The 16,759-nt window shown below is 42.0% G+C and overlaps 1 protein-coding gene across 9 annotated transcripts in view; it reads right to left on the bottom strand.

The window, feature by feature from the left end:
- stxbp5b (syntaxin binding protein 5b (tomosyn)) overlaps positions 1-16,403 on the bottom strand; it is a 48,554-nt gene extending 32,151 nt beyond the window's left edge. For 2 of the 9 annotated variants that reach the window (XM_036151121.1, XM_036151120.1), the window contains exons 1-6: positions 16,238-16,394; positions 15,861-16,040; positions 13,467-13,564; positions 3,079-3,160; positions 2,741-2,841; positions 689-823 (exon numbers count right to left, since the gene is read on the bottom strand). In XM_036151121.1, the coding sequence (XP_036007014.1) occupies positions 689-823; positions 2,741-2,841; positions 3,079-3,160; positions 13,467-13,564; positions 15,861-16,013 (569 nt within the window). In that variant the 5' untranslated portion in view covers positions 16,014-16,040; positions 16,238-16,394. Of the gene's footprint in view, positions 1-688; positions 824-2,740; positions 2,842-3,078; positions 3,161-13,466; positions 13,565-15,860; positions 16,041-16,237 lie in introns of all 9 variants that reach the window. The other 7 variants (XM_036151115.1, XM_036151116.1, XM_036151117.1 and 4 more) reach the window with 7 other exon arrangements.
- Between the last annotated feature and the right edge of the window lie 356 nt (positions 16,404-16,759).

The following is a 16,759-nucleotide window of genomic DNA, read 5'->3' as shown; positions in this document are numbered from 1 at the left end:
CTCCGACACTTTCAACGCCGAGATCTAAAGCAGCAATTTATCGGATTTCACCTGCAGCCTGGCGCTCAAACACACACGCGCACACACACACCTCGGCGTCTGCTACTCATTTCAGCTGCCAGTCAGAGTCTAAAAATCTATTCTTTTTTAGCTCGCTTGTGGGCACGCTGGAAAAAAAAAGAAGGAAATAGTTGAAAAGAGATTCCAACAGCTCAAGTTGTCATTTCTCAAGAACTACGCTGCACACATTTTCATTGCAATTCAATGCATAGCTTCAGCCGCTGCATCGCTGCTACGACCCAAGTTTTCCCGACCAAGATCAACCTTTACCTACGTCTTGTCCAAAGTTCTGCTGTCCCCGGTGAGTAAGTCACAGGGGTTATCATGTGGGCACTTCCTGCGATAGAGGTTCTGTTGAACCAGGCAGCGAACACCTCCAGAAGGCTCCACAACAAGTCCCCGGCGTTGTAAAATCACCACCGCCGTGCCGCCTTTACACTGATCACAGCTACAGCACTATCAGCTTACAGGACGCAATTATCAGCAGCGGCACAGGCAGTCGCATTCCTCTGCATTTTGGAGTTTCCTGGTTGGGTGTCAGCTGCACCGGTGCACAAGCAAGATATGCAATTAAGACAGAGGAGGACGACGGGAAAGAGGGGAGAAAGGTGGGGAAACACAGACTCACAATTCGATGGCTTTGTTCCACATAATAACATAGCCTGAGAGGGTGAAGGACTCCACGTTGACGATGTGGATGTTTCCTCGCTCCGAGCCGATGTACAGCCATTTGCTCTGGAAGGGCAGGTGGCAGTATGTGATTCTGCAAGAGATCAGGATGCATCAGCAGCAGGCTTTTCATTATCCCGTGAGTCAGACCCATCAAAAGGCCCCCGCTCGTCCCTAATCATACTGGTCCAACTGCAAGGAGCGTTGAATGACTAGAATTTAATTACAGAGGCCTTGCACTATGTCACACTAATGAACCCGTTCTATTTATAACAGCGGGGGAGAAGGAGCAGAAGAATAAATACTGCCGTCTTAACTGTGCGGAGGACACACTGGGCCGTACATCACTGTTACAGTAGCTATAGGATCTACTTATTGTACAGAGGAGTTTTTTTTTTTTTTTTTTTAAACACACGTCTGTTTCCATCTCACAGGACTTTCAAAGAATGAACAAGGAGATGCACCGAGAAACGGTCTGGTGACCAGAATCTGATGATTTTCAGCTGGATCGTGGCCGACCAGCGATCGTTTGGTTGGGTCTTCTATCCGTCGGTGAACATGCCGCCATCTAAGCTGCTACCAGGGCAAAGTCAAATCAACGGTCTTTGGAGGTGGTATTTGTTTCTGTGGGAACATGTGAGCTACTTTCAGGATCAGGGAGCTTTTTAAAAATGAAGTCAGAGGGGAGGGGTTGGCAGAAATGGTGAAAAGAGCAAGCAGACCTGGAGCCAACTTCAACAGCTCCCAGGAATTACAAAGACGTTTCTCTGATCTTTTGAGCTTTCAACCCATCTCTCTTGGAACACGTTCAATTTAGAAATATTGGCTCCTTTAAGAAATCTTAAAATTAAGGCAAAGATCTACGATCGTTAGAGGAAGCTCACCACGCTACTTCGGGCTAAAGACGTTTTAAAATGTTAACTGCTATCCTTTTGTCCTTGTTTTACGATGTTTACGTCTTACAGCGTCCGCGCTCTCGCACACAGTTTGATGTCGCCCGTGCTTCTACTATAAATAACGAGAGACCGGCCAGGGCAGGAAGGGTAGAAATCAATTAGATTCAGTTAATTATATTTGCTACAGAGAAATGTGAATGGTCAGGTCAAAACTTTATAAAAAAAAAAAAAAGCAAGGATCGAAACCCAGTGTCAAAACTCTGATTGGGGAGGGAATCTTAAACATTAAAATAAAAATACTTTGTACAATCGGTACAGCTATACAGTATCTAAATCTGTTGCAACCAGGTGGTGAGATATTGTTGAGTGTGTTTGCAAAGAACATTTCTCAAAGAAGTTGGGTTTTTAGGGTCCCTTTCTTTGTCATTTTCTATTTAACCAAAACTTAAAAAGGCAGTACTTTAATGACTGTGGGAAAAAAAACTAAGGTTGTAGGTAAATACTTCTAAAGGAAAATAACTACCCAGAATATCCAGCGTGTTTATATCTGCGTCTACAGACGGTTTTGTCTCCACGTAGCTTACATAAATATTTAAAGCTCTGTGGTAAATGTCCCTGTTTCTCCCAGAATGCCACAGAGTGATGGAAATTCAGATACTCATAAACCCGCAAGGGCCAAAAAGGTCCCCGAGAATCAGGTTCATGGGTTTAAAGGTTCCGGGTACCTATGGGAGAAACCCAGCTATTTATTTTTTAGGGTTGCTATTTTTTTTATGTAATAAATTGTTTGAAAATATAAGATTTGGAAAAAGAGCCTCAAGCTACAAACTGAAAAGCCTAACATTGAGCTAAACTAATAAATAATACAAAGAAGCAGAGTTAAAGGCCCCTCATTATATAAGTATCAATATCACTGCATCTTGAAAGTTCACAACTTCTAACAAGAAAATGATTGGGTCGTTTTTTTTTTTTTTTTTACATTTATCACTAATATTGGACATGGGTAGCAACGGGTCGCAAAGTGGCCGACTGTGAAGTTTTGTTCCCGTATGGCAGAGCGGTGGCTGCGTTGTCACTGCAAACACAGAGGAGGATAGGGGAACATATGTCTGTACCTCTCCCGGTTAAACTTGAGAGAATGCAGGATTGCCGGGATCTTTTGCCTCAGGTTCCACAGATGGATGCTGTCATCAGCTAAGGCACTCACCAGCGCCCCCTGTGGAGACGGCGATAAACAGAGGCACAGTCAGCATTCAGTTGCAGTTTCACTTCCACAAAATATAAGACGAGAGATGCGGGTCACATCGGTAGCATTACTGATTAATTAGGGTGTAAGAGCACCATCACTGCTACCAAAATAAAAATCTGATGATAGATCAAAGAGATGGATGGAGAGGCAGAGCACAAAGGGCAGAGGAGCAATGACTAGAATGCAGAGGAGATGAGAACGCACCTCGTTGACGAGGAACTGGAGCTGGATGACAGCAGAACCGCTCTCATGCTGACAGTAGCACTCCACACCCGCACCGCCGAACCTAAAAGTCGGCTCAGTCAAAGAAAAATAAGGAGCATTTGCCAGCAGAGGTTATGCAGGGGTAGGAGTGAATGGATGTTGAATACAAAAAGAGGCAATGTTTTAAGTTTGCACTTCCTGAAGCGGCCTGTAAAGATCCAGGAAGACTAGCAATAAATCCAGAGGGAGCACTGCTAGCTCCTACCTGCTTCTTTCACAAGTGGGAAGACGTGGGGTTTCTGCTTCAATTGTGTAAACTAAAGAGGCCGGAAAAGAAGACTTAAGCTTTTCCAAAAGAAAAAGTAAACACAACTAGATTACATTCTATAAAGAAACTCTGGACTGCTATGATTGTAAAAATGAATTAAGCAACTTGTCTGTGTGTTGATCTTTGGAAAAAAAACAAAATTTTTGTTCAGAATTTGTGTTCCATCAAAGGCCAAACAACTCCAACAAACCCAATAAATAAGCCATTGATAAAAATAGATACTTGACAATTTAACACAAAATAAAAAAAAAAAACAGATGTACAGACGTAAGTGTAATTATTGACATTTAGCAATAATTTATTAAACACATAAACAAATATCCAAACCAGTACTTGAATTTTGAATTTCTAAGACGTATTAATATGTGGTTATGAGTAAATGTTTAAATATTTGCATTTATGGTTCCTTTGCTACACTTGCTGATTTTCCTTGAATGCACCTCAACATTTGATTGGTTATTAATTTGCACTGTATGCACAATCAAGGAACTTGACTTTTACAGTTACAGTGCTCAGACATTAAGCATGAACACACTGTATTTTTTCATATGCAAGGAAAAGAAAAAGGGGAAGCTGCGCATTGTGTAAGTGCAACATACATGACAGCCTAGGGAGAAAAGCTGACTTGGTGGCGGCTGGTTTTAGCAAATAGCGCGGTGCAATGCCGGACCAAAAGTAAAAGTTTAGTTTGTGTGCAGGAGCCGTCCAATTCCTGACCCTAGATCTGTACAAGACCTGGCTGGAGGGAAAGTCAGCCCCTATGATCCTCACTGCAGACCTAACTGTCAGTTGCCGTTTTGTGGATGAGTCAAACCACACGGCGAAGGACGAACACAGGTCAGACTGTATAACGGCACAGTAGAAGATGACCAGCAGCTCTGGTGGAAGGTTTTTGAGGTGCCATAAAAGTAGTCTCTGCTGGGTCTTCTTTCAAACAGTGTTAATGTACGAGGACCAGCTCAGGTCCAGATAAAGGGTTTTTCCTAGGAAGCAGAAGTGACCCGCAGCAAAGTCCTGTTGAGGATGGGAGGCAGTGTGCAGGAAGTTCTCCTGGGGTCCACCATCATCACCACAGTCTTAAGCAAGTTAAGCTTCACTCTACTGGATCAGACCAATGACAGCGGTGTCATCTGCAATCTTTAAGAGTTTCACAGATGGATCCAATGAAGGTCAAAGAACAAAATCACGTGTATTACTAAGAAGAATTATAATTGTCTGAAAATGTAAACAGTTCTTCAGTTGTTTCTGCAGGACAGCAGAAATGTACTTTTTCTGTCAGCCCTACGAATCAAAGTGACTGGATGAAGCTAGAACTGCTATAGCCAAGGTCGTCCTTGGTTAACCTACCGGTTAACAAAATGTGTGATTATTTAACAGCGAAAGGTTCAATTATGTCACGGTAGACACAGAAACCTCTAACTAAATAAATTAAAACACACATCAAGAAAAAAATACAAATATTTGTCACACTGCGTTCCTCCAAGGATATGTGGGATGGATGGATGGATGCCATTACAAGGTGTGTATATGTTATCATTCCTCCATAAAATATATGTAAAGTTAACAAGAGCATATAAAAGAATGTGCATTTAAAATTTTGATGAGTTTGAAAAAAAAATGGGTATCTAAAAAAAACATTTAAAACACCAATCCCTACCGTAAACAGGAAATTATGTCACAGAATGAAGCACACAGTGAGGTCTAGAGGACTGCTAGAGGTTTTCTTAAGGGAATAGTGTGGACTTTTGTGAAGTCAAGCTGTTATCAATAACAGTTCTCTTTTCTATGGTAGAAAGATTTTATGAGAACTATTTGGAGATAAAATAAATCCTCTGTGTTGCGGAAGCTAAATTGAGATTTATTCCTATTCATAGTCGTTATTGTAAAGCACTTAGTGGTTTTGACCTGAGAAATGCGTTATACAAATAAGCTTTCATACTAATGATAACATGTCCCTGCCCTTTAAGCTTCTCCCGAAACATTTTTTGCACATATATGCAGAGATATCACTAAAACAATATCTATGATATGCATTGAGGGTTTGGGTTCTAAGTATTCACTTTTAGTCGGTTTTAATGTGTTTACTACACTTTAAAATATTTGCAGTTTTACTTAAATTTTCTTGAACAATGTTCCTCTTTAAGCAAGAGTTTAAGGAGGCCTAGCTGGGCTGCGATCAAACAACCCGGCAGCTCCTTAAACAAACTAAGGTGGGGTTTGCAGGGGACGGTTGCAGAACACGCTCAGCGGAGGCCATGTCTTCTGCACAAGTAGAGAGGCAAACACAGACTATTAAGCTGGCGCCAGCTTAGAGCTGCTGCCCGTAGCTCTCACAGTGACCATTGACCTTTCTGTCCAGTTTTAGCTCCCCGTTTGCTGTCGGGATTATTAATGGGAATTATGCCGCATCTCGTCCACAGTAGAGAAGGACAGAGTCATGATGAGCATTTCGTATCATCTGGCTGTGTTTAAATGAAAGCAGAGGAGCAGTCTAAATAACGAGGTTGGTTTGTTGATAGCGCGAAGGATTCCTCATAAGCGAACAATACAGGGCAATGTCAGCCTTACTTTTACGCACCAAACGCATGTCTTGTACCAGTTTAACCGGTTTCTGTTTTAATGTAGGTTAATAGTGCTGCAGAGCTAAGCCACTTTCTAGGCGAGCAGGAAATTACTAAGACAAACCTCAAAACTAGATTTTATCACCCTGGTGAGCAAGAGGAGCACTCGTTTCAAACTTCCTCCAACGGTATGATCATTTAAAGCCACAGTACACACAGTGTGTAATAGTTTTAACGTTAAAAACATCAAAGAACACAACTATGGATCACACTATAAAAATGTTAACTTCACATTTAACATACTATCTTTGTGCAAGGAAAGCAAAATGTGAGCTTTAAGAAACTAAAGTCCTGTCACTAAGTGCTCTATGATGTATTGCTGGATTGAGCAGACATATTTGGATATGTTCCACTTTTCACAAATGGTGAACACAAAGTAAATTCCAAATAAGTTGCAAAGGTAAAGCGTTGGTCATCCCGAACAGCTTTGACTCCCAGCAGTATTAATTTTATACAAGGACCCTATGGATTTAGTGCCTGGAGGGAACAAAATCCTTTCGAAGCCAGTTACCCAGTTAGTTGAGTTAATGAGGGTACTGTTAGAGTAATACATTAATCCAAAATCTCCTATCTTTGTTGCGTCGGGTAAAAATTGCAGCAAGCATCAAAGCTCTCATGCGTTTGACCTCATGTCGATGCTGACGTAGCATCTAAACCTATGATCTGTTTCATCACACTAGGATCTGAAACGCTCTACAGCTACAGTTGCTGTCAGAAGTTTACATACACTCAGCTTAAACAGTTTTTAAAAACCATCCCTTTTCAACAGGATGGCATTATGCTACATTATTTTAAATACATGTATAAGGCGCAGAAATCTGAATTAAATGTACCTTTTCTCCAGTTCACACAGGGTCTGAATTATAAATATAAAAACATGTAACAGGCATGGACTGGTATGGAAATCTCACTGTATGATAACCTTGAGTAAAAATACTAGTTTTCCCTTATCAGAGTTAACACAAACATTTAAAATAATCCAACTACTTTCAAAACAAATAAATGAAAAAAAAAAAAGTTGTTAAAGGGCTGCAGCTAAAATACAATTGATTACTCCAGATATATTAATGTTGTCTCGGATGGGGCGGCGTACTATTAGGAAAACATGCGATAATGTTGGCGCAAGCCGAGATATTAAGATATGACTTGCGGAAAGTAAACAGATACTTAACCAAACAGAGTTAATGCCTTTCTGCTTAGGGTTCTTGCAAACATAGAATCCAGATAGACTATTCAGCTACTGGAAAAAAATTCAGTTTTCCATTCCAACAAGATTTTTATTCTTTTTTTTTTTTTGCATAATGTGGATCTGTCAACATCTGCTACTAAGCTGTGTCATTCTGGCAATGACACAGCTTAGTAGCAGTTTCTCAATTATTTAACCAAAACATCTTAACAATTCTCCCACAATTTTTTCTGCTGCATTAAACAAGAATCACCAAACATAGCAGGGTGATTATTTAATTAGCTAATATTTAACGCAGTCCTTAACAGTGTTTTAGTTGTACTGATGAAGTGATATTGTGAAATTTATAAATTGAGAATCAACGGATATACACACCGGTGGATCACTTGAGTAAAATATGAAATAAGCACCAGCTGAAGTAGTTAGAAGCATTTAAATAAACATGCTTATTGCCGTTCAGCTCTTTACGAATCAACACTCAAAGCTAATATCAGCTAATTCTGGCTAATTAGCCAGGCTAATTAGGTTAGCTAGCCTGTACTCTGGTTAACAAGCATATGCTTAGACTCTTAGTATTACAAACATTACCTTAACAGTAATGATAACAGCTTTCGAAAGAACCTGCCATTTTTCTGCTAATCAAGAGAACTGAGAGTTACCAAAACCGTAGCGCGTTAAAACTACAAACTGGAGGGATGACTGGAGAGGAACAAACTTTGGTCCCTCCAGAACATTCTCTGGCATTTCATAGAAAAAATCTCAAAACTGTAGGAGGGTATGGAGCAAGATGAAGGGAAGACTTCAAAAAAAAAAAAAGAAGTAGAAAAAGATGGGTTCAAATCCATTAACTGTGGTAAACCGTGATAGCAGTAAAGTGCCAATGTCACTTAACAAGTTGCTCCTTAAGCAACTTGGTCAACAAGGTCCTGACAAATCTGGCTGGATAGTTGCCAACCATTCTAAGCAAAATAGGTAAAGCTTATCTTAACTGCTTGTCTTCTTGGCATGGACATGGCTTGTTAGCATATTTCACGAGTTTGCAGTGCGTTTGAGGACAAGAGATTTAGCTAGGCCATTCCACAAGCTAACACTAAGGCTGCTTCCTCCATTCCAAAAGCAGCTTTGATGTGTGTCTGGGATTATTTTCCTGTTTGTTCTATGTTGTGTCCACGTTTTAACCATCTAGCTGGTGATTTGAGTCGTAGTCCTTTTTCTTGATTGTGCCATTCAAATTTAGACATCATTCAATCCACCAACACCACTGGCAGCAGAACAGCCCCGCTGCCTGATGCTCCCAAGGCAAAGCTTAACATTTGGTCCATACATCATCTTTTATACCATCACTGTTTTCAAAAAGCTCAATCTGTGACCATTGTGGAGCACAGGTTACTTTGCTGTATACTTCTTCCCCACTTAAACCATGGCGACATAAAACTTGCTTGACTAAATGTGATGCTGGTGTTTCTACAGTTTCTGGGTTGTGGCAAATCAGAGCCTTGTTCTTTTTCCTGTTTTTGGTTGTAAATCCTAAACATATCTAATTTAACTTAAGGGTAGGGCCGGATGATATAGAAAAAAAAAGCATATCGATAAAATAGAAATAATATTGATCGATTTCGACAATTATCAGCCCTGACCATTTGATGCTGTTGCTTAGCGACCTATTTTTGATACAAAACACAGAAACACTGAATTCACACTCAACCCTTTATTCAACCAACTTTTTACCAAAACAGCAAGTTTTAAAAAAAATTGAAATAGAACGCCTGCTCTCTGAACTCTTTGAAGGGGGCGGAGTTTGGTGGTGGAGCGTTCCTGGGTCAAAAAGAAGGAAAACTGTTCTATTGAACTTTTTATTTACCCTTTTTTTTCTATTATCGATATACGTCTATCGATCAATATATATCGTTATTGAATTATCATCCAGCCCTACTTAAGGGTTATTACAATAACAACCTACATAGGTGCACTTGCTTGATTTCCTTAAACTTCTACATTGTTCTAAGGTCCAGTCAAATAAATGCCCTTTTTAATTTTTATGGTGATAAAAGGAAAGTACCAGCTGCACTTTGGCCTTGTCAAGTACATACTGGTCAGTACCAGTATGTCATACAAAGACATACTGGAACGTTCAGCACTGCTTAATAAATTATGTTCATGCATTTACATATATTTGAGCTCGTATGTGCACCTAGGTATGTCTTGTTTTCAAAAATCATGGCAGCTTTATGTTGCATAATTAAATCCTAGAAAAAGGACAAAGACATTTTTAGACATCTAAATGTAACATGGAATTGATGGCCATGATGAATGGATGTCATCTTCTGATGGCAGATCAGAAGATGGCATTGGGGAGTATTACAGAGCATAAAAAGGACTCCTGGTTTTCATTGAAATTTCACCCACATATAAATGGAAAATGACAAAATTACCATCTACAGCCCTAATTTGTAAATATAATCATTCAATCATATCTTTAAGCACATATTACAAAGTCAGACTGCATAAATGAATTGCTAACAAGGAACTCTGTCGAGATGTAAATTAATTTAATCTCTGTTCCCAAGAACCTTGAGGACTTCACACGACATTGAACATAAAGACTTCTCCATTTGGTAGACTAAAGTTTTCACCGTCAGCTGCTTTCCTTGGGAAGTCAAATTATTTTCATATGAGGGGGAAGATTTCTTTATTGCGCAAACAAAGTGATTTTAAAAGCACCTAGGATCCAAATGAGGACACAGCAGCAAAGAAGTCGGCTGATAATGTGACACATTTCCTAAGTTGACTTGAAAGTCTTGAGTTTTAGCATGACCGGTCACCTGACCCAGAACAAACTTGCAAAATACAGGCTTTTCTGCACTCATTACTAAGCATGGGCCTGTGGGAAATTTCCACATTATGAGAACACAAGAGTAAAAATACCACAGTATCATTCCGAATAAAAACGTACAAAATTATCTAACTGGCCATATTTGAAAGGAAAGTATGCCTTCTCCAGTTAAAGTTTTTTATAATGTTACCTATAAACATATTTAGATTTTTTTATACAATGAATTAAGCAGGATCATAGAATAAACAAAGGCTAAATAAAGTAGAAGCTTTAAGATTTTATTGTGCAGAAAAGGCAGGACGATAATTCAATAATGATATATATTGATCGATAAATGTGTGAAGAAAAAAAAAAGGGTCAATAAGAAGTTCAATAAAAGAAACGTCGTTTTCCTTCTTTTTGTATTCCAGCCAATCAAGTAGGCCAATACTACAGTCACTACCTCCTCCCAATCAGTCACAAACACAGACCCAGGAATGCTGCGTCCCCTTCAAAGAGTTCAGAAAGCATGCATTCTTTTTATTAAATTTTTTTTTAAGAACTTGCAGTTTTGCAAAAAAGTTGGCTGAATAAATGGTTAAGTTTGAATTCAGTATTTGTGTCTTTATCTAAAAATAGGTCACTAAGCAACAGCATAAAATGGCCAGGGCTGCACTTAAATATGTTTAGATTTTTTTTTTTACATTTATTCATATAGAGCAATGTGATTTCCATTTTGTCGATATATTTTTCTATATTGTTCAGCCCTAGTGCAAAATATCATCCCTTTTTGCCTTTCTGTTCCTTATAAAGCAACACAAACTGGATATCAGCTAGGTAGATTAGTCACGCAAGTATCACTTTAAAACTGCTTCACCTTCGTAAGCAAAACAGGATTTTGTTCTTTTTCTATTAATATGTGCATGATAACGTTTTAAGTACACTCTCCGTGCACAACATTCAAGCAGAAATTTTAGAATGGTGCAATGTCCCTGCCACGCCACTAGAAGGCGATGTGTTCTGTGAAACGCAACAACATGCATGTGTGTACAAGCACTCCCTGCTTAAAGTAAATAAAGTTTCAGAATGGCGAGGCGCAGCTGTTGCTGTGACTACATCCCCTGCAGTGTTTTTTTTGAACAGCTTGGCAATTGTTAATAACCTGGCCAGCCAGATTGATAATGTGTAGCACTCTCCATTCTGCACATTATCAATGTGGGACTGCTCCCATCGAATCCGTTCGGGGATTCGATGGGACGGACGTTTAGCCGAACCTTTCGAGCTGATTGGGCGAAGCCACACCTAGTGCTTGCTTCCCAAAGTTGGTTTTAGCCAATCACGGTATCAAGTGAAAATGTAAGCAGCAGGCGTCATGAAAAACCACAAGAAGGTAAGCTAGTCAAGGCGCTTCTTGCTGTTCTTCTTTCGAAGAAGAAATCGTGGATTCTGACAAAACAGTTGTGGTGACAGCAGCTGCTACACGTTCCCCTGCCATGTTTATTTTGGTTTCACTGTGGGCTCAACAGCTCTTGCTTTCGTCACAGTGGTATGTCCCGCCTTAAACCATAATACTGCGACGCGATTGGCCCAAACCGTTTTTGATTCGATGTCAAACGGTTGGAGTGGGAGCGGTACAAGATGGATCCTCGTGGGTTTGTGAACGCACAAATCACGCGAGAATTCAGCTTTGAGGCAAGGTTAATTCGTCATGCTGAGCACATTAATTTCCACTGATCAAATTGCGCACGTGCCATGGCTTCCCCATGCAGACAGATTCTGTTTTACCTGTCAACACGACAACGGAGAGCGGGGTGTTTTTGAATCCCTCAGCTGTGGAACCAGTTGTCACGTCATTAATTTGTCAGAGAAACTTTGCGACGTTATGGTCTAACATAAACAGAAAAAACACACAGGGCCTTTTCAGAGCAGCACCAACCAACCAGCCAGAGTTTATAATTGGCCTTTTTTTCCCCCCTTGTTCGTTTGGATGGGCGACTCGCAAATCAAATACTGACACTTTTTTCGACTATTGGGTAACAAGAACTCTCACTGCTTTCAGTCTAAAAACACAGCCACCAGTATGCACTTCTTTCTTCCATTGTTTGTTGGATTTAAAACTACTATCTGGAAAGCATTCTCCTCTTTCATGTGTTATAATCCTTAGAAACACAATGTGAATTGGCAGATCAGAAAAATCGGTATCAGGCACGAAGAGCCTCCAAAAACATCCTCAGTTTTAAAACAACGACTGTTTAAACCTTGGTATACCTGCATAGCGGTAACCAGTCCATGCCTTCTGTCTATAAATAAAATGTGTACAGAAAAAAACAAAACAAGAAAAAAAAAAACACAGTTTACTGCCACTACCGACATGGCCAAAAACAAACATTGTACGGTGCAGGAAACCCATCTACAGTAACCCGTCTCCAGTAACACGCTGATTAAAACGCCGTAGCACAGACAGATCTTGTAAAAGCAGACATTTATTGCTTGAAGATGCCTCGTTGGGCTCATGTCTTCTGAGCCGTGCAAGCCTTTCCAAACTCCAGCGCCGACGAGGCCGATCGATAAAGCGCGTCTTTTTGATAAATGGACCAATTGCCTGAGTGACAGTAATCCCATCAGCTTCACCTTGCACCAAGAGGGGCAACATAGTAGCAGTGGTTGTGTGTGTGTGTGTGTGTGTGTGTGTGTGTGTGTGTGTGTGTGTGTGTGTACTGTGTACGAGCAAAAACAAAACACCTTCTTAATCTGATGAGAGGATAAAGACCAGGATGGAGCCAAGTCTAATGAAAATCTAAACTAAGCAGATGGGCCTCCCCCAAGTAGGCTATCATCACAAAGGGAAGCCCGAAGTGAATGGGCTAACAGGTCGACCCTGAGGACAGGCGACAATTGGTCAACTGGAAAAACAAATAGAATTCCTCAAAAAAACAAACAAATACAAAACTGACTCGACCGATTGCCTGAGGAAAGGGGAGGGGGCAGCACCGCACAGCGACAGCTTGATTGTGTGTGTGTGTGTGTGTGTGTGTGTGTTGTGCAAGTCTAGGTCTGTTTACAGCACGTATGAAGTGGCATCCTGGCACCGACCGGGCATCATGGCCGCCTGCAACATATGGCGGTGATGGTGGCGGGGGCTGTTCATGCAACTGCAGAGATGCCACTAATGAGGCTACCAGCTGCAGAGCAACACAACCAAGCATGTGTGGGATCTTTTTTTTTTTTTTTTTTAATAACATTCCATCAAGCAGCACTTCCTCGTGCGAGCACTCCAGGAACTTAGACCTCACTCCACTGTGTGTTCTCCGTCGCGTTTGTGTTCACGCGTAACGTTCAACAGAGGGGAATACTGTTCTTCGAGCTGAACTGCCCGAGCTTCTGTAGCCCTTTTCGTTCCCACATGAAAAAAAATAATAAAATAAATAAATAAAAGGATACAGCCTCAAAGCTCCGGTCTGAGTCCCGACGGCCAGGATTTTCTGCACGGGGTCAAAAGCCATCGAGCATGGTTGGTATGGGAAGCCATGACGCACAGTCTGCAGGAGAGAGCACAGCTTATATCAGACAACTAGTCAGGCTAATCCATCTTCTCCCACAGAGTCGGGCTGGTTTGTAGAGAAAATAAAATATCATGACCACCCCCAAGAGAAAAATAATCCATCAACGTGCACAGTTTGTCTCATTTGTCTAACAAATGAGATCAGATTGAAACCTTGACGCTAAAGAGGGACTGAACCATTCGTGTCGGGTCATTTTGGTACGGCAACAACATCACTTGAAACGGCTTTTTATCTCTTCTAGGACCTTGCAGCGGCCCGGCCACTAAAATATGATCATGACCGGGCACCTGTAACACAGTTCTTTCAGGCCGAGAAGCTTCCTCGGTGATCTGTGCGGCCTGCAGCAGGGTTACGCGACAGGTGATGTCGTGGCCTCCTAACCTGGGGAGCTGACCCGCTCCTTCTCCCAGCTGAGGAAGGAGCCGGCCGGTGGGCTCGCCAGTCGGTTAGCCCCACTTCCCCCAAACTGCTCCAAAATAAAACCACACCCTAACCACACCTCAGAGGAAACCTTCCACGCTGAGCTGAGAGTTGTTTGTTCATCCTGTGGAACAATCCCGGCGTCTACAGCGCCTTGCAAAAAGTCTTTGCACCCCACAAACTTTTACTCATATTACAGCCATGTGAGCCGGCGAGTTTTACTGGGATTTTAATGCGACTGCCATACCTTTAACGAATAAAATACGCACAAAGTGTTGGCCATTTGCAGTAATCAGAGTTCGGTTCAACCAGCTGCATTCAGAAGTCACCTTATAGGGTAAATAGATCCCAACTGCGAGCGTAAATCCAGCTGCTCTGTTAGGTTTGTTGGAGGACATCGTTAAACAAAACGGCATCGTGCAGACCAAAGTGCCCGTCAGTCAGGGGATTAGGTTGTGGAGAGGTGTAAAGGAGGATATTCAGAGACTCCAACATCTCCCAGAACACTCTTTACGCTATTATCCAAAAACAAAAAAGGAAAAGCATGTACCACAAGAGCAAGGAAAGGAGATCGTAGATAAAAGAAGATAAAAGGCAACACTTGAGGAGCTGCAGAGCTCCACGGCTCAGGTGGGAGAATGCATCAGTAGATATTAGTCGTGTACGGCCCATTCCTGTCCATTATGGAGGAGTGTTGAATGAAGCCCAAGGAAGACACATGTACGGGTCAAAAGGGAAGCCGTGGTCAGATGAGACCCGAGCGGAACGTTTTTTTAGTCATCTTGCAAAAGGCTACGTGGGGTTCAGAGCTTATGCTACACATTACAGCCCCACTGGTGAAACATGGTGGCGGCAGCATCATGCTGCGGGGAATGCTTTTCTTCGGCGGGGACATGGAAGATGACACGAGTTCACTGGGAGATGGACGGAGCTAAAGACAGGGCAACTCTGGATGCAGACCCGTTAGAGGCGGCAGTAGACTTAATAAAAAGGGGCGAAGGTTCACTCTGCAGCATCCCAGCTGCACGAAATACAGAACCCCGGTCACTAAGTCACTAACGAAGGGTTAAAATGAAGCGTATCCGTGTGTTAGGATGACCCAGTCAAGGTCCAGATCTAAATCCAACAGAGAGTCTGTAGAAAGGCTTGAAAACTGATCAAAATAATAAGATTTTTTCCTTACACCTCACAATCTGTTTTGTGTTGGTCGGTCAGGTGAAAATCCCAGTGAAACACATGGAGGTTTGTTTGTGGTAGCTACGTAATGAACTGTGAAACAGGCAAAATAAAAATAATAATAAAAAAGAACAGGAAAGCTTTGCAAGGGAAAGACGCTTTATCGTTGCTAAAATGCAGCAGGCATTTAATACCAGCGTGGGTTTAACACATGACAAGGACTCTCACTTTACGGACAGTGTGTCTTACAGTCACTGGAAACAAGATCCCTACTGCAGCTCGGATAAAAGCCGTTCTTTATGAGAACACAAAAAAGACTGCTGAACTAGTCTGTGAGGGGGGATTTAACAATAAGAACTCCCCACAGCCATACAGGGCCAGCCATGAGGACGGCTAAAGCAGTGGCGTAAAAGGCTGGCCAGCTCATTTACAGACAATATAAAGAGAGAGAAAATGAGGGGGGAATTTGATGTTAAGAACGCGGGGAAGCAGCTCGGGCGAAGGAAAAACACCGATTCCCCATGAATGCCTCCGTAGCTCACACCAAACCCTGACTCCGACCCTGTTTGCACACTTTGGTTTTCCAGCCAGCGATGAAAGCAGCGCACACGTTTGGTCACGCCGCGGTCATCTGACAAGCCCGTCTATGGCAGCTCGCGCCGACGGGAGACCTTACCTTGCACAGCTGAAAATGTTCCGACTGGAGAGTCTCCTGGACCACCTCGTTTTCCCTGGGAGTACCCGGCTGAGCGGTGTTGGAGGAGGAGGAGGAGGAGGAAGACGCCGCTGTCAAGCCGTCCAGCACCTTCCTTATGTTAAACTTCTTCATTTTGTTGCCCCCTCTACAGACGCGACGCTTGGAGAAAAACAGACCGAGTGAGCTACCATTAATTGGATTGAGAAGGGGGGGTAGCCGCTAGCTAGTTAGCCGAAATAACGCACAGTTAAATGTCTGTTCTGTGCACATCTCACATGTTACGGAGGGTGTTGCCAGCGCACTCCCCCAAAAACAGCCGAGCCACAAGCATTGGTTTGGAGTGTCCCTTCCGGTACCTGTGTCAATCCGCCATTTAGGAGCCCAGCGTTGACGTTATTCGGTCGGGATCAATCGTTTCGGCGAGCTGTCTCTCACCAGCCAGCGCTCAGCGGGTAGCGAGCTGGCTACGGAAACGCAGTGAACTGCAGCGAGGACTGCGCATGCGCGTTAGAAGCCAGCGCGTTCTCAGGCTCGGGGGGCTTTATTTCTGCACAACACCGGTGTTACGGCCGGTTCTGCGACTCTGTGGGCCATAATGCATAGTTGTCAGTATCACGGCATGCCCATTACAGACATTTTAAAAACAATTTAACAGCACCCTAACAGGAAGTGGATTCAGGAAGTGGATTCAGTTTCTTGTGTTTCATCGTGGAAATAAAAACACATTTTTTTTTTCTTTACTACAAACATTAGCATTAACATGTATTAGTAAATTGTTGTCTAACATTTTCTCAAGAGTAAAAATATCCACACAGTGTTGGAAAAAAGCTAAAGTTTTTAGAAACCCAAACCTCAAAATCCAATATGGCTGCCATACT

Source organism: Fundulus heteroclitus, chromosome 19 (genome assembly GCF_011125445.2).
Source record: "Fundulus heteroclitus isolate FHET01 chromosome 19, MU-UCD_Fhet_4.1, whole genome shotgun sequence".
Taxonomy (NCBI): domain Eukaryota; kingdom Metazoa; phylum Chordata; class Actinopteri; order Cyprinodontiformes; family Fundulidae; genus Fundulus; species Fundulus heteroclitus.
Note: the sequence above shows the minus strand (reverse complement) of the source record. Positions and strands in the feature narration are given on the sequence as shown.